The sequence below is a fragment of the Tachypleus tridentatus genome, chromosome 7, assembly GCF_004210375.1.
Source record: "Tachypleus tridentatus isolate NWPU-2018 chromosome 7, ASM421037v1, whole genome shotgun sequence".
In the NCBI taxonomy this organism is placed as follows: Eukaryota; Metazoa; Arthropoda; class Merostomata; order Xiphosura; family Limulidae; genus Tachypleus; species Tachypleus tridentatus.
This window is the reverse complement of record NC_134831.1, coordinates 143,836,538-143,855,644: the sequence shown is the minus strand read 5'-3', so window position 1 is coordinate 143,855,644 and position 19,107 is coordinate 143,836,538. Positions and strand designations below refer to the sequence as shown.

The 19,107-nt window shown below is 32.2% G+C and overlaps 1 protein-coding gene across 1 annotated transcript in view; it reads left to right on the top strand.

Annotated features, from left to right (window-relative positions):
* Positions 1–2,671: 2,671 nt before the first annotated feature.
* LOC143257830 (uncharacterized) overlaps positions 2,672–19,107 on the top strand; it is a 37,944-nt gene continuing 21,508 nt past the window's right edge. The window contains exons 1-6 of the mRNA XM_076516859.1: positions 2,672–2,675; positions 5,959–6,198; positions 14,487–14,659; positions 15,087–15,229; positions 16,220–16,393; positions 16,750–16,929. Coding sequence (XP_076372974.1) covers positions 2,672–2,675; positions 5,959–6,198; positions 14,487–14,659; positions 15,087–15,229; positions 16,220–16,393; positions 16,750–16,929 — 914 coding nt within the window. The remainder of the gene's footprint in view (positions 2,676–5,958; positions 6,199–14,486; positions 14,660–15,086; positions 15,230–16,219; positions 16,394–16,749; positions 16,930–19,107) is intronic.

The following is a 19,107-nucleotide window of genomic DNA, read 5'->3' as shown; positions in this document are numbered from 1 at the left end:
ACTAGATGGATTATGGAAAGGCCGTAATGAGGAGTGATGTAGTTTGAACATTCTAGCCGCACGACAGAGTCTTCTGCAGTAGAAGCGATGCTGCAAAAATATTGAACAAATGTACAGATATCAGATAGAGATATGTGGACTCTGATGACATAACTCGAATATTGTTTTAATACAACGTATTTAACTTTATCTCACCCTTACGACACCATCTTGATCAGCTAAGAACCAAAGCTTTGACTTGTGCGTCATCTCTACCCAGAGCTCGACGTGGGTCATACCTAATCAACAGAGGTCAAGAATAGGAATACATATACCCTTCTACGATCCTTCTACAGTTATTGGAAGTAGGGAAAATCTGTCGTTGTTCAGTTTGAAAATAAAAAAATCATTGTATAATTTGCACCCAACCTAACATATTGTATAAATTAACAAATGTATGAAACAGCATCAAGTATATTATAAGTTGACGGTCATTTGAATACTGTAAAACTGATGCATATATAAATATACTCAACGATAAATACCCTATAATAAACCAAAATAACAGAGATCTTTACCAAATTTTCGGAAACTGAAGGTTATAATTTTAAAGAGTAAATACTGACGGAATAATATATAAATAAATATATATTTATATATTATATATAAATATGTATATTTATAATCAAAAAAAAGAAGAACGTTGCGTATGTGATATAAATAAGAGGCGCGTGTTTTTATTATCTATTTACCATCTCTTGTACTAACTTAAGAGATTATTTCTCAGAAATGGAACTGAAGATCGCCGGGAGGTCGCTTGTTTTAACTACTCACACCATTATACACTAGTGTGTTATCTGTCCGTCAGTCAGTAAGTATATGCTAAAAGGGCGTCACATAAAACTGTAGTGACGTCACTAAAACGTATACATTCTGTGAATCACGAGAAACATTATGCACTCTGTAGGCTACATCACAGCATAACATATGAAATGAGAAGGCAAGAAATAAAAATGTTTTTACTTTTAATTTTGGTTTCACTTACTCTTGAAACAGAAAACTTTCTGGAATCCTGCGCAAGTACATATAGTAATATGTTTCTGTGTGTGCGTGTGGGTATAAATATACAGTGTGTGCTGGATTTTAAATTTGAAGTCTTAGCATAAAATTTCAGTTTATACAGAATATTATTTTTTCCCGAAATTTTTAGAACATATTTTGAGTAAACCACACATCTTGAAAAATAACTTAGTGAACTCATTACAAGTATGCAAGCTATGAATTTGGATAGGGCTATACTTGCTATCTTTCTGCTCAATCGAAATTGTTTATTAACTTACTGCGGTGTGACTCATGAGGCCAGAGATGACAAGTGTGCCTACGAAGCAGTCTGGACTGTTCGTACGTTACGTACAAATATTTTAATAGAGTTAAAAAAAAAGTACGTGACCCTATTAAATGGAGACTACCATGAAGAGGGTTATTTTCCTTTCATAATCAATATAAAAAGTATGTAATTTTGTGGAATGCAGACTACCATGTTGAAGGTGAATCTGCCATGGTAAAAATGACAATTGTAGACTTAAAAATTGGGTGATATATATATATATATATATATGGTAACAAAACACAAAAACTAGTTATATCTTACGACAACTATTCAAAACTGTCAGATTACCTATACTGCTCCAAGAACTAAAGATTCACCTCATGAAATCTTTCTCTAACCTTGTTATAAACATTTTAAGTGAATATAGAGGTCGTAGGTCAACTAAGCTTTTCCATATATATATATATATAACAGAATAGTCTTGACTTTTCACTGGAGTATCCGTTCAAGTTAGTGCAATTGTGGTGAGGCTGATAAACTTACGAATTGCTGACAAGGGGAATAAATGCAGGGGGCTCAGTTACTTTTTATGTTGGGAGTAACGTATTTTGTGGTCCCGACACTAATGCTGTATATTTTTAATTCTTATGAATTTTTATCTACGTTTCTAATTGATAACGTAAAATACGACCACAAATAAAAACTTTAGTTTAGGATTGACTAATACGACAAGGTAAGTAATAAGAAACCTTCTGTAGTGTCCCTCCCCCTTCCCCTTATTGAACAGCCGTGCGTCCACGGTCTTACATCGCTAAATGCAGAGATTTGATTCCCCGCGGAGAACACAGCAGATAACCCAATATGGCTTTGCTCTAAAACAAACAAAAACTTCCTGTAACTTTGGAGTTAATAAGTAAGTAATAAAACTGTAGTTTGGGAATGAAAAATATGATGAGGTCAGTAACAAATGAAAACTACTGTAGTTTCAGAATTAATAATACGCTAAGGCTAGTTGATTACGTTTTGGTGCGGTGAGATAATTTCTTGCACGGTCTTGAAACTGGCGAAATTAGGGAACATGCTTGCCAATTACATGGTGGATTGGTTTCGTCATCTCTAACGTCGCGCTGGTCTGGTTTTTAAACGCAAGGGTAACCTGGCAAGTAAAACAATGCGCAACACCATGACATCTTGAAGAACCACAATCCAATATATTGTTATCTGTTTAACAATCTGTGGAATGCTTCATAAACTTGCCTAGAGTGGTTGGGCTGTCTTTCTGCTGTCAGGTTGGAACCTGCTGAAGGAAATGCAACTGAAAGTTTATGTAAATATTTAAATATACGTTCTACCAAAGTTATAATGGGTAAGCACAGAATTAGAATTCCTACAGTTTATTCATAGTGTGCTAGAAGTTTTATGGTTAGTGCCACATTGACGCCAATCAAAACAAACAAATACACAACAACAAGAGATCGCTCTCCATACTTTGGGATTGCGAGTGCGTTATAAGAATGATCGTCAGATTATTAAATCAGACTATTAGATTAGAGTAACAGATCTGGCATGACCCAATGGTTAGGGCACTCGCAAATTAAGGGTCGTAGATTCGAATCCTATCACCTAACATACTTGTCTTCTCAGTCATGTGAGCCTTATAATGTGACTATTAATCACACTGGTCGTTGGAAAAGAGTAGCCCGAGAGTAAACGCTGGGTGGTGTTGAATAACTGCTTTCCCTCTAATATGTTACTTCAAAGTTATGGAAGTATAGAGAAGATAGTCATTGGATAACTTTGCGCGAAATTCAATAAACAAACAAAGATTTTAGAGCAGCTCATAAGATGGCCAGGTGGGTTAAGACGTTCGACTCGTAATCTGAGAGTCATGGGTTCAAATCCCTGTCGCACTAAACATGCTCACACTTTCAACCGTAGGGGCGTTATAATGTGACGGTCAATCCCACTATTCGTTGGTAAAAGAGTAGCTCAAGAGTTGGTGGTAGGTGGTAATGACTAGCTGCCTTCCCTCCAATCTTACACTGCTAAATTAGGGACGGCTAGCGCACATACCTATCGAGTAGCTTTGCGCGAAATTAAAAAACAAACAAGATAGCTGGGGGTGATGCCCACTATCTGCTTTCCTTCTAACATGTCGCTTCAAAATTAGGAACGGATAGTGTAGGTAACCATTAAGCTTTTATAGAGTCAATAAACAACAACATAATACCATAATCAAATCAGTTACGACGACAATTATCTTCATTTGCATCTTTTTAACAGTAGAAATAAGAGAGGCTTATTTTTAATTCTGTAACAGTCAGTTAACAAAGGGTTCATACATATATATGCACGCCACTGTTACGTTTCGTTTGTGCAACTTCTGATAAAAAAAAGAAAAGAAATAAACGTTAAAGCTAAGATTTGGCACAGATCTTTGTGATGTTTTTTTCAGTCCCTCTAGAAACCTGTAATATTGGTAAAACCTCGAAGTTTTACGACTTTAAATATACGTTAGACAATGACGAAAGAAGTTTTCATTTTAGTATGTTCAATTTCGTATTCTTTTAGTGTTACGAACACGTTGTTAACTAACTAGCAGCTGTAGAAATGAATTCCTAATGTTCATATGGTTTTTATGTTGTCTACATAAAGGGAAGGAATGTGATTACAGTTTTTTATACCACTCATTCTCAATGTGTAATGAAAAGGCAGTACCCATCTTGCTTCTAAGCTTTGTGGTTCTTGTTAAAGCACGTGCTTTAAAAATGATGTGGCAGCTGGTCCTGGCGTCCGCCAAACACGTGCTATCTGGGCGGCCGCGAGGGCGAGTTAACTGGTAAGCTAGTTTTTATAAGATTTTCCAACAGAGCGGCAGGTGATGACAAATCCTTTGATTGCCCCACGGAAATCGTTATAAACTTTACCCCAGTTATTTATGTGTATAGCTTCAAATCGGCTTTCGTTTTTGTGTATGTGTGTCATAGCATAGTTGAAAAAATATTTTATGGGATCTAATCTCATTCTACAGATTTTTAAATACCACAAGCCATGTGAGTTGATAGTGTATACAAAGCCAGGTCATTCAAAAGAAGCAAGTGTTTATGACTTGCGTTCTCACGTGTTTTTGAAAATACTGAAAACAAAATACAAAATAATACGTGACACAACAGTATGTAGTAACTAATAATGTTCAGTGAGTGATCCAAATTATACCTTATTTGAAATTATATACTGCTGTGAGCTGTTTGCTTTATAGCTAGTTAATAAAAACTACACATTTATTTATTATAACTTGAATGTTTTCCTTGAGCAGCTCGCTTCTTAACTCGAAGTGGAAATTAAGTGTAGGTTGGTATATAATAACTAATGTTGAATTAAATTTTTTCTTTTAAATGTTATTCTGCGACTTTCCTGTGTATCAAATATTATTTTTCAAAACATTTAATAAAAACACTTAGTCATGGTTTTATTAACGAAGGTAGTGAAAAAACAAATTATTCTGTGGCAAAGAAATCAAATTAACGTATAAAGCATCTTACACAGCAATTAAAAGTACCCACTACGCCATCTGTTGGTAACAAAGTTAAAGCTCATGTATTGTTTATAAACCTAAATTTATTTGATAAATACTGTGTAGGACTTCGCAATCAAATAACAATAGTTTTATTCGCAAATACTCCTTAAAGTGTGAATAAGCAACACATCTTGAATTCTCTTATAAAATCAATATATTTTACATGAAATACAATTTAATAAAAAGTCTAAAGGATTGCTAAAAATTGTCTAGGCTGCTTATCATATTGTATTAATTATATATAAAATTGTGTATATCAAAAATGCAAAATGTAGTCTAAAGCAAACGTGATATTAAAGGTGATACAATAAAACTTTTCTCAGGAATTAGTTATTTGTTATTTTGAATTTTGCACAAAGCTACTTTGCACTAACCGTCCCTAATTTAGTAGTGTAAGACGAGAGGGAAGGCAGCTAGTCATCACCACCCACCACCAGCTACTCTTTTAACAACAAATAGTGGGATTGACCGTGACATTATAATGCCCCCACGGCTGAAAGGGTAAGCATGTTTGATGCCCTTGACCCTCAGATTACGAGTCGAACACCCTGACCCACCTAGCCATGTCGGGCAACTAGGTTAGTAAAAGTTTATTACATGGGTGTTAATTTTCCAACTATATTAACTTTGACAATATATGTTTCTTCAGCTTATTTAAAGGAGTATTTCAAGGTTTAATTCTACTGTTAGAATTTCCCAGTTGAATTTAGCTACTATGTATAACACTAATAATTATTGCATCCATCTCTGCATGATAGCATTATTTCCACAGTCAAAGAACATTGAATGAAGTCATCCCTGTTTTTTCCAAGATTAATCATTTTAGCTGAAATTCTCTCTATATTTACATTTTTATTAATTGTTTTTGCAAAATACCATTTTTCCAGATAAGTTAGTATTTATGTCTGTATATTTATAATAATATACAAATAAAATTAGTACATGTTACATAAATACACACCACTCTTCATTTTCTTAGGAAAACATAATGAATGTATTTCATAAGTTTTTTTTTTTTTCCCCTCCATCAAGTGAACTGTTAGTGTTAATTATCATCTCATTACCTTCACAGGACTCCCCCATGGGTCCAAGTCCCTTTCTGGAGCAGTAAAACCTTTGGGTGATACTCAACAACCTGGGAGTCAAAACCACCAGTCTACATCTCCAGTAGATTTAGCTTCATCACATTCTTCCAGTGTCATTGTCTCATGTGCAACATCTAGTAATCACTCTGCTGTAAAAACACCTTGCACATCAAGCTTTGCAGCAGCACTGAAGAAACTTGCAAAACAAGCTGTAGATCCAGTCACAAGTATGTATTATTGTAAGCTGTATTTTCAGTGCTGTAATTTGTTTGTTTACTAGAGAGTGCATGATGTTGATATCAAAATAAACATAGAATACCGAGAATGAATGTTCATGACTGTTGGAAAGAGCCTGTGAAATATTTAGAATGAGGATGCAAGTATAACTGAGTGACAGACACTCAGTTAGTAGAGTGACAACCCAACTGAGGTAATCAAAGCAGTGTTAGTTATTGCGTATATTCAGCAACTCGACTGATTAGCTGTGCAGTTGTAGAAGAACATTTATTTGTATTTTATTCATGGTGGTGTTAGCAAGTACATGTTAGTTAAATGTGAAAATGTTATTGGTGAAGATAGGATAACTGTGGACAAGTGATAGTGTTGGTAGGTTGTAATAAATGTTATAGAAAAATAAAATGAAATCACTCACACTTCTTTTTGCATTGGTTGAAGAAATCCAACAAAAACGCCAGTTACTACAAAATAAGAAATAGTAAAACTTGTTTGGTTCACACCTTTTACTTTTACTGCTATGTTTTCTGTTACCACAGAGCATTCCTGAACTACTACAGCCATGTCACTATAAAATTCAATTGCAGATTTATTTAGCCAATTAAATAGCATTGTCTAATTTAGTTACTAACTGAATATGATAAAAAGATTCTGTAGGAGGCATATCAGGATCTGGTTTAAATAATTTCCACAATAAACAGATGGAATATTAGATAATGATAATTCATTTTGTTGCTCATTTAAAAGGTTGAACTTTAATAACATTAGTTAATCTTTCAGCTGGGAACCATAAGAACTCTGAAGCATTTGTGGCTAGGTTATCTAACAGGTTTGAAGTGACAAATCGGGAGGAAGCATCCAGAAAAAATTCTAGAAAAGGATACAGAAAAAAGAAGAAACCTTAAATTCAGTTAACAGAAGATTCAGAAAGGCTTGCTAAATTATCTTATCCAAATGTTATATGTAAAATGATGAATAGGTTAGCATGTAACTAGTTTATCATAAAAGACAAGGATATGAAGATTAGAAGGAAGTTAATCCTTTGATGACAGTCTGAAAGGATTAGTGAAATAAGCAGTTAAACAGAAGAGAGGAAATGAACTACAAGACAATGGGAATTTTAAATGTAACATGAAAGACAAATTGCCAGGAACTACAGATAAAAGCTGTAAATAATAGGAACTTCTCAAAAGAATATCAGGAAAAGGGAACTGTTATATACATACATGAAAACCTGGCTATTAAAGCCTGATCTGTGAGTAATTAACTTTTAACACACCAACCAGTGAAGTAATACCTGAAGAATACATCTTTGAGCCCATCTAAATCAAAGGAAGAATAAAGATAAATAGGAAGTGATTAGACTTATGGGACAATGTTCAGCAGAGAATATCCTAACTCCCCAAAATGAGATAAGTTTATTTTTTAAAGAAACCAAGCACAAACTACAGGTTTGTTAAAGGGAGCATTGCAGTATTTTGATTGACACAAGTTTGACAGCTACAATAACTCAAACCAATTTGGTAATGAAAGGTGGAAAGTTACCTCTGAAGAAAGAAGGTTATTTGATGTAATCAGTAGGTGGAAATAAAGTTCTCTTTAGAGGGAAGTTGGAACTTACCCTCACAATAGGAAGATTCTCTACATTTCATGATGTATGGATAATTGGCATCAAGGAAAAGTTCATGTTAAAATCTGGATTCATCCAGAGACATGGACATAATGTTGGGCTAACTTCAAATAGCTTCACAGTCAATGACTAGGAAATCCTTGTGCATTACATGCCAGTTACTGTACCAGAGGTTGAACTTCTAGTGATAAGGATGGCAATTATTGTACCAACAAGAAATGAAATACTCATACCAAGAATAAATTTATATCTAGATCATGGGGTGTAGTGTAACCAAACACTTCAGCATATCCCATAGCATTACTGGGTTGTATATGTAATGAATAAAGATGTCATCATTAAAATCATGAATGCAACAAACCATGAAATTCAAATGACATTTGGAAAGGACATTTCAAGATGTGAAGCTGTACAGATAATAATTTCACATCACAGAACCTTATAAGGAACACCTTTGAGGTAAATATGATATGATTAAAGATAGTTGACTATGCTACTTGCAAGAGGTGTATAACTAGAGCTGTAGAGGTCTTACAGCTGATTATTGTCAGAGATTGCAAGACCTGTTCAGGAATATCATAACACCTTCTCTAGTGTATTTTATGACTTAGGCTGAGCAAGTAAAATGTCTTAAAACATTTATGTTAAAGATTCATCCCCCAATTCATCACTAAACCAGTTGACTTTCATTTGCAAAACAGATTGAAGGTTTCAGTGAAGTAGTAGCCATGGAGGAGCAAGGGGTAGTAGGACCAAGTACTAGTTCATTATTATTGTCTATTGTACATGTGAAGAAAGAAGGATGGATCCACAAGTTTTCATGTGAACTACCAGAAGGTGACTGAAATTACAAAGAAGGATACCTGTTTACTACCAAGAATTGATTCTACTTTGGATGCTCTGTCTGGATTAAAATGGTTTTGAACATTGGATCTTAAGAGTGGATACTGGCAAGTGCAAGTTGATGAAACAAGTAAAGATAAGACAGTGCTTACTGCAAGAAATGGATTGTGGCCATTTGTTATGTTATCTTTTGGGTTATATAATGCATCTGTTACAGCTCAATGTTTAATGGAATGTGCACTGTTTGGACTATCCTAGATCATCATACTCATCTACTGGAAGGACCTTTGATAAGCATATAATAGATTAAGGAAAGTTTTGGATCAGTGAAGAAAAGAGAACTTTAAGTTAAAAACAAAGAGGAATGAATTATTTTGTAAACAGATGAATTTTCTGGAGCATATAGTCAATAAAGAGGGAATATCAAAAGAACCATCAAAGACTGACTCTGTCCAGGATTGGTTTCTTGGATTAGCTTACCATCATAAAGAAAATTGTATGTTGAAGCATCAGCCCTTTGTTCAAGTTATAAACTGAAAAAAATTGAGGGTGGATGTTATGATATATAATACAAAATTTCTAACTTTCACATTAACAAGACACATGCTAGTGTGTTGTGTGGCCAAAACCTGCTGTAGGATGGACTTTGTGTTATTAACAGTAGTGACTGTTTAGCAGTCTTCCATCTTCTGTATTGCAGATTATGGTAAACCAAAGTGTCATATACTTTTTAGTATGGATATTCTCTACTAGTTTCTTACTTTATATACCAAATTTCAAGGTAATTCATTAAGAAACTCCTCAGATATAACATCTCCAATTTTGATTGAGTTTTTTTTTCCCCCATTTTTTTTATTAGTATCAAATATACGGAAACTTTATTGGATGAAAAATATACTTTTAGGTTTTTTTTTTCAAATTTTGTACACTGATAGATCTTTTAAACCTACAATAGCAGTCTCATGTAGTATAAATATAAGCCACCTGTGCAAAGTTATGCAACAAAAACTGGTCAAATTTAACAAATTGTTTTTACGTATGTCTGCACAAAGAGTCACATAAACTATTGGTGTAAAACTTTTACGACAGTTTCACCTGTATATAAAAGTGGATCATTTTTATCTTTTTGTCTAGCTCAGTTTTCAACAGAACCAAACAGGTGAACTGTTATTATTGATTATTTATTGCTAACTTTTCAGCACAAGTTTACAAAATTTTATGAAATTATCCTAATTAGAGAGTGTTTAGCATCACATGATATTAACTTAAGAAATTAGCATAAATTGGGGTGATGACAAGAAACTGTTAACCTAAATTCCATGGCATTGGTATAAAAAAGCTATTAACATTATTACAGAGAAGAAAGCTACACCATATATTTTAAAGAATTGATTGATTCTGTGAAGTGAAGATCTGTTTTGAAGAATAGGGTTGTGATTCTAAAGCTAATATGAGTTACTATCAAGTATCATATTCCTAATTGCTGTGGGTTATTGGTGTGCATCTGAGATTGTTTTGGTTAGATTTATTTATAACATTTTATAACAGTATTCATTATTATCTCAATATGTATATACTTAAAATGTGGTATACACTGTGGGATGGTCAGGATGGCTTTGTAGGAAGAGGTAGCAACAAAAGTAATGGCAGTAAGAGTGCTTTCTTTTACCCTCTTTCAGTACCTACCTCATAATGTCCTTCCACAATCTTTCAAGTGATTAACTAATTGATGATCAAAGTTGGAAAGGTCACGGGTCAAAGTAGGAAATAGCATAACTCAAGAAATCACTCTTCATATCAGCTGCATGGTAGCTGTTGTAGTAGAAACTTCAGATAAGTTTACGTAGTATTTCATTAGTGGCAACAATTTATTTTCCTTGTACCCCTCTCTAGAGAGTGGAAGCACACTCTCTGAGGCATATAATGCATTTGTTTGCCCTCTCCCCACACTTTGTATATACTGTGTTATAGATAATTTAATAATTTTATTTGGTGTTAACTTACATTATAAGTAATAAATGCTCAATAAAAGTTATAAAGGGATATGGAGGAGGTTGTGAACTCCTATTAAAATGCCCCTTGTTTCAAACTATCATTCCATAAAATTTGGTTGAGGTTGTCCAAGTTATCTAGGAGTAGTTAGACAGACAGACAGACAGACAGACACAGAAATGTTTTGCTTTACACACATGTATATATAGATTTTTGGACCCAGTTCATCCCCTATCCAAATATTAAGAAAAAAACAGTAAGTTCTGTTGGACAATTGATTGTAAACAAGCATTCATCAAACAGAAGAAAGTATTGACCACTAATCTTATATAAGTGTACCCAACTTTTTACCCTGGACAGAACCATGTAAATGTTGATGCATTATCCCAAAGATAATGTGTTAATGAAGAGTGTGAATACTGTGAAAAGAAGGAAGCACAAGGTAGTAAAGACAAGCAACTTAGAGTATTATCCATAAGTTGATTAAGAATAGAGCAGAAAGACCTCTTATGGCAAACAATTGTTTCTTAAAGCTCAAAGGTAATGAAATATTGGACACAAAGTGATTTCTGATGCTTAGAAGAAAGCTTATTATGTCAGAAATCAGAAAGAACAAATTCAGTTGTTGCTTTCACAGTCTCTACATACTGAAGCATTTGATTTCCACAATGGTTGGACACTTAGGTATTAAGAAGACAATTAAATAAGTTAAACAACATTTCTATTGGCATGGGTGATGGGGATTTGTTGAAAATTGGTATAAAATATAAACAGTGCTGTGAGCAGAAATGCCCATGGGTAACCACTGAACTATTGTGTTGGAGCACCACTGGAGATAGATGCTGTCAATGTTCTTGGTCCTCTGCCACAAAGTAATTGTGGTAATAAATACATTATGGTTATGATTTATAAGTTTCACAAAATGGTCAATCATAACTCTTCATGATTTGGCATGCCTAAAGAACTTCAATTAGATCAGAGATAGAATTTTTTTATTAGCCTTGTTTGTGGAAATGCATCAGAACCTTGGGATTAAAAAAATATGGACAGCCCTTCATTCATCTTCTGATGGTTTGATAAAGAGATGCAAGTGTATGTTCTTAAAACTGTTATCTATTTATGTGGATGAGCATCAGAAGATATGGGATGAAGATCTTACATTCTTCCACTGTTACCAGTAAATTAGTGTATAATATTATTGAAGTTAAAGGCAATACACCATCACCACTGATATTTGGGAGAGAACCTAAAGTGCCATTGGACTTCCTCTACTCTCATCTGGAGAACAGTTATGCAGCCAGCAGCATCATACAGAATATGCAGAATGACTAAGAAATAGCAATGAGATCATACATGACTTCACCCAGGAAAGTAATAAATCATTTAGCAATATAGTGAAAAGTTGCTATGATGTTTAATGCTGGTAAGACTTAATTTCGTTGAGGTGACATGATATGGCTATACAATCCCTATTACAAAAAAGGATGAACTCCAAAGTTAAAGCAGGTGTTGGAAATGGCTGTATATTATACTGTAAAGAAGCCAGAGGAACAAGTGATCCAAGCCAAATCACATTCACTGTAATTGCCTTTGTTTGTTTCATTGAGGGTGCATGATGTTAAGATGAAATAAGTTTTTGAAAAGTCCTAGAATTAATGTTCATGAATGTTAATAATTGAGAGAGTTTACAAAATATCTAGAACAAGAATTAGATATAACTCTAAGTGAACTAGTTAGTTTTCAAATAGTAGAAAGCCAGTCAAGTATTCATATCAATGTTATTTATCATGTATGCTCACTTATGTATTCAATCACACATGAAATTGTACAAGTACGTTTATTTGTGTGACTCATGGTACCATTACTGAGTAACTTTCAGAGTTAAGTGAAGACATCATTGGTGAACTTAGGCTTACAGATATAAGTGATAGTATTAATAGCCTGTAGTAAACATTAAAGAAGCAGTAAACTAATTTATCTGGACTGCACTTTGCATTATTTTCATAGATAATTTAAAAGAACCTGCTCAATGAAAGAACAATGCTATAACTTAGGACCTGCCATTTTAACAAACCATAACTTAATTGTAAAAGGGTTTAGTACATTTTAATCATAATGCAGCAGACTTGGTTGTTTTTTTAATCAGTATTTTGATGAAAAATAATGTAAAAAAATCATTATGAATTCAAAATTCTATGTCACAATTACTCTTACACATTTGTTTTGTAGTAATCTAAACTTGCCATTTTTTTCCTGTGGAAATATTTAAAAAAGTTATAAGTTAATATTTAGGTAATGGAAACAGTACTAGCAGAAGGAAATATGCTTTTAAGTGTCAACTGTTTAAAGAAGGTACAAACATTTAACCAGTAAATAAAAACATTTCAATGCCTTTCTGTTATTTTTATGTATAGTTTATGCACCTAAAGTCAGATACATATTAATTTTCATGTAACTTTTGTTTTATTGTATTGATTATGTAAAAAAGGTTAATTTTAATTTTAGTATTTATCAAATTAGGGTTAGCAAACAAACAAAAATTCTTAGCCAATTGTTTTCAGGTAATGTAAACATGCTTAGATTCATATATAAAAGACTCCAGAAATTCTTGATAAAGATGTCATATATTCTTATGTGTTTTTTAAAAGATTAATTATTATTATTTCTTTTATAGAAATTAAATAGTTATCCATATAAATAATGAATAGTGAGTTTGTATTTGTTACTTTTACGTAGCAAAGAGTTGATTGTTTTCAGTATATTTGTGTGTATGTATTTGTTTTTGAGAGTTAGCAAAGTAAAAAATAAGATTCAATAGTTTTTAACTGTCATTTACCTAATAAAATAATTTAAAGAATGACAAATATAATGACTTTTTAGTATTTACTTAATTTTTTAAAGTAGTTTCACCAGAATTTTTGAAGTGCTTAACAAATGTGGCAAAATGAAGTATTACATCTGTTTAATCTTACTATATTCTATATATTTTGATGATATTTTATGAGTAGAAAACTTGAATTGTTTTTCATAAGTTTTTCTTGCTAATTTGTAAAATCTTTAATTTAAAAACTTAAATAATTTGAGAGATTGATCACTAGCTACAAAAATGACTGTTTAGCTACTCTTCTAGAATGTCAAATAATACAGCTGATACTTGATAAAGGCCCGGCATGGCCAGGTGGGTTAAGGCATTTGACTCGTAATCAGAAGGTTGTGGATTCGAATCCCCATCACACCAAATATGTGTACCCTTTCAGCCATGGGGACATTATAAAGTGATGGTCAATCCCACTATTCATTGGTAAAAGAGTAGCCCAAGAGTTGGCAGTGGGTGGTGATGACTAGCTGCCTTTCCTTAAGTCTTACACTGCTAAATTAGAGATGGCTAGTGGAGAGATCCCTCATGTAGCTTTGAGCGAAAGGCAAAGAGTAAAAAACAAATGATACTTGATAAATGACATTACCAATATTATTTTTTCAACAACATTTTACTTAATATTTTGATATTGTGAAATATTAGAAGTCAGTGAGAGCTCTAAGCTCAAGCTTATAATTAAATCTTACATCTTTTCCTGCCTGTTATTCTAAAAAGAAAGTAAGAGAATATTTTTAAGTCTTTCCATATTATTTAAATTAATATTCAAACCCTGTGTTTCAGTAAGGGATCATAATCTGGATTTGGATGTTTGGCAGGAAGAAACTGAATTTAGAATTTGAGTAGAATTTATCCATGTTGTGAACTTTGTGTTTAAGAATAATTTCAGAATTGAAATGATGTTTCTGAATTGATTTTATGTATGCGTTTCTTGGAAACAGCTGTTTCATCTGTCAACTCTGTGTCCACTCCATTGCCTACTCATCAGTCACTTACACCAGAGCATCATAGTTTGACCAGTGGCCAGTTATCTACATCTTCCATCCCTCCAGTGCCAGCCAGCATCACTTCTGTATTAAATTATGTCAATCATTCCACTGAGAGTAGGAACAAGGTAAAATATGTTGTGATATTGAGGTATAAATGGTTGTGAGACTATACTGGTACATAAGTAGCTGTTAGATCAGTTCTTTATATACATTTGTTCATATTAAATATACATCAAACAAGTGGTTTTAAGGCAATTTTTTGCAATATTTTTTATTTATATTGAAAAAAATGTTTGTTTTTAAACTTGCTATATCTCAAAAATACCTATAAGTGATTTCAACTGTTATAAACTGAGTCTTTTTAATAGACAGCTGTGGTTAAGCACAAACATAGATTTTTGTATTATTAGTTAATTCCACATTATGATATGAATTAAAGTAATCTCATGGACACATTTCCTTCCACATGTTTATTAAAAATATAGTAATATTGTATACTCTTCATTGTTAGGAGGCAGAGTTCTCAAGATACTCACAGAGTGGCAGAACTAGTATGAATTCGATGGAGCCAATAAGTCTCAAAAAGGATCAGTCTTCCCCAAAACAATAAAAAGTGGTCTTTATAACATTAAAAGAGAAGAAATATATTATGAAAACAATGATACTGGCAGATGTCTTCCTTCATCCCATCAAAGGTTTGGTTCAGCATTTTGAAGATGAATTGTTCCTTATATGTGGTTAGATCTCAGATTTGGTTTAACTGATTACAAATTTTATAAGCTTCAAAGTTTTGTAGTTTGAATCAAGCTTGTCAAAATAGCATATATACAGCAATCTAAAATTTGTCTTTTTCAATGTATTTTTTTGAATAATGCCAGAAAAAATTTATTTGCATTTATGTGTTATCTTTTAATGAGCTCATTGCAATATTAGTAGAAAGACTCAAAAAATTGCTCAGATAAGATTTTAATTGAGAAATAAAATTCAAAAAGGTACTTTACCAAAATGAACCATAAATTAGTCACGTTTCTAAATTATATAACTTATTTAATTAGTTAAATGGCTGTCACTCTCAGATTTTTTTTCTATTTATCATTTTCAAAAATAATCATTTTTACAAGAAAGATTTTTATAGGTTATCTTTGTTCCTAAAGCTTTCATGATATTTTCATTATAACATACTTTCAACATTAGTACTTATCAAGTTGATATTTTCAATATAACATGCTTTCATCATTAGTACTTATCGAGTAAAATAGTCAGATCAGAAAAACTGTAGTAAATGGTGATCCTTTATGAAAACAACAGTTGGACAGATATTTGACTCATAAAAATAAAAAATAACTATAAATATTACTATAAGAAGAAATGTGACACCTTTTAAAATCATAACATAAAGAGTAATTTACATGTAATGTAAATGCATAACATTTGTCAGTTTTGATAAATGATTCAAGCTATTTCAGAAAAAAAATTACATGTAAGAAGAAAATTGAGAGATCATTGTGTTTAATTAATTTTTTTTAAAGCTGAAAGATAAAAGTTTTGTTTAAGTTGTTTTAGCCCAAATCAAATTATGTTTCAAGTTTCTTATTTTTGTAAAATTAAATTTTTTTTGCTGAATATCTACTTCTTTTCAATGTTATTGGATTAATTTACACTTTATGTGATTCTTTTTCCACTAGACCTGAAGTGGGAAGAGATAGTGAAGAAAGCCAATCATCTTCCAGTGGATTTCAACTATACAGAAATTTTGACAGGGCTCAAAACTCCATTTCATCATATGAACATGCAATGTCATATCCTTATCAACCAAACCTTTTACCTCCTCCTCCATCATTTTCACATCAAACTTACAGGTACTTTGTGCATCTGTATCCCCCTAACAGGTTTACTAGTTTTATTCCATTTTGTTACTAACACCAGTACTGAGTATTTTGTGTTAATTTCTTTTCATTTGCTATTTATATGTGAGGATTAAAGAATATCATAAATTATTCTATGTTTATTAACCACAAAAGAGGCTTAAAATGTTTGATTAGAACACTAAGCTAAACTTCTATAATAAATATTGCTTATTCTTTCAGTAATTACTGAATTTTTAACTCCTGTGTAATATTACATTTACTAGAGTGTAATATTATTTTTGTTCTTCATTTATAATAAATAGAAATTGTTCTTCTAATGTCGATATGATCTACATTGTGAATAATAGGTTAGAAGATGCAACATTTGTAGATCATTATGGAATACTCAGAAACACCACAACTTACATACCTTCTTCATCAGCAAATGTACATCTCCCATTTCTTGCTAGAAGTTCTTATTCACCAGAAATTTTGGGACAGTCCATCAGAGTTGCATCTCCTAATGATCTTTTTACTATCCATGAAAGGTGTGTACTTTCTTGGTAACAGATATTGTATAATTATGAGAACTGTTTAAATATTTAGTGTTTTTATGTATAAAGAATTAAACTATGATACTAATTTTTGTACCTGAATTATCAAAACATTGAAAGATAGTTGTAACAACTAGTAGCATATTTGTCATTAATTGGTGACAATATGAAATCATTAAGTTAAAACCTATTATTTGTAAATGATTACTGAATATCACTTTTCTTTATTGCTTCTGGAATACAAAGTAGTTCAAAAAAGATCCTTTAGAGAAAAGTATATGACTTTTAAACATTTAAGTACACATATTAAAAATGTGATGATCAGATATCAATTGTTTATGTGGTAAAAAGCCTATATTATTACTTATGTTTCATTACTGATTAGTTACTTTTTTTATTATTAGTACTAGACAATAATTACTCACTAGCTAGATTTTGGCTGCAAATCTACTGCTGTCTTCAAGGAAGTCCTGTGGTGGTAGCGGTCCAGATTTGATCTTCTTGATAGAAAAGCTTGAGTGCTATCCACCTGTACATAGTTTCTCCTGTTAGAAATTGATTCTAGTAATCTATTTCAATACTTTTAAGAGAAGTAATTCAAGTTTTGCTGCCTCCTGTTAATTAATCATGTTGCCAGTTACAAACATATAGAAAGCTTCTTTTCTTTTTCTTTTAAATTTTATGTGAACATCAAAATACTGTAATTCTTTATTAAAAAATAAAGTTATTATCTTACTTAAAAGTATATATAATTGTTTGAAATTTTCTTTAAAACCTTATGAGGTTGAAACCTTCAATATTATTCATTGTACAGTTACGACAGAAAGTGTTTGTACCCCTGCGTCCCGAGTGGTTTTTTGCTCATAACTTAAAAAGTATTATGATTAGGCTAATAGAAGTATAGTGTATTATAAATATTATAGTAACACACATCTACATGTATTTTTATGTAAATTAAACGACAAATAAACTGTTTATAAACAAATAACCAAAAATAGGAAGAGCATAAAGTGTTCATACAGTTCAGAACGTGTGTAAAAACTGATAATCCCGTAAAACTTTTGTTTAGTTTGGTGAATAAACTACATTATACCATTCCAGAACTAGACACTGGGTTCATAATTATTGGAATTTAGCCAGTAAAAAATTTACTTCTAGCAATTTAGCGTCGTCTTCGTCATTATCTGGTTGATTATCATGGCGAACAGTAAACAACTGTCCAGTGATTTAAAAAACCAAATTATTGTAAAATAAAAATTTCGTGTGTCTCTTTCCGGTATTGCTACACAACTTAATTTGCTAAAATCTACTGTTTAAAGCATAATTGCCAAGTTTAAGCTTACAGGTTGCAGAGGAACCATATAAGCATTCTGGAGTGGGCATCACAGTCACCAGATCTCAACCCACTTGAAAACGTTTGGCATGAGTTGAAGACCAGGGTTCATCAGCATCATCTGAAAAACTTGCAAGAGTTGAAGGCCTTCTGTAAAGAAGAATGGAAGAAAATACCAGTCAAGTACTGTCAAACAATCATGGAAGGCTATGAGGAGAGATTGCACCCAGTAATTCACCTGAAAGGCTATACAACTGACCATTAAAGTAAATGCACGAACACTTTCTGCCCCTCCTATGTTTGGTTATTTGTTTATAAACAGTTAATTTGTCGTTTAATTTACATAAAAATTTATGTAGATGTGTGTTAGTATAATATTTATAATATACTTTACTTTCATTATTCTAACTGTGATACCTTTTAAGTTATGAGGAAAAACCTACTCACAGTGCAGAGGTACGAACACTTTCTGTCGTAACTATATATTTTCTGTTATCTGACATTATATTAAAATACTGAAGCATTTTGGCAGTGATTCTAACTGGTTCTTCTTTAAGAGATCTTACAGTGTTTCTTTGTAGGGTGACACTAAAAATATAGATCATGACACAAAAGTTTAGTAGTATAAATAACATGTAGAGTAACAAATCCTTTTTTGTTTTTGCTAAAACATTGTAATATTTTGCTTAAGGTCAGTTTCTCAATTTGAATGTTTTACTTGTAGTTGCCATCTTATGTACAGAGGTTAAGTACATTATATCAAAAGATTTTGGAACTTCACCATATCCACTCTTGCTCTGTCTGACAACTCTGCATCTTCACAATAGCCCTGCAGCATA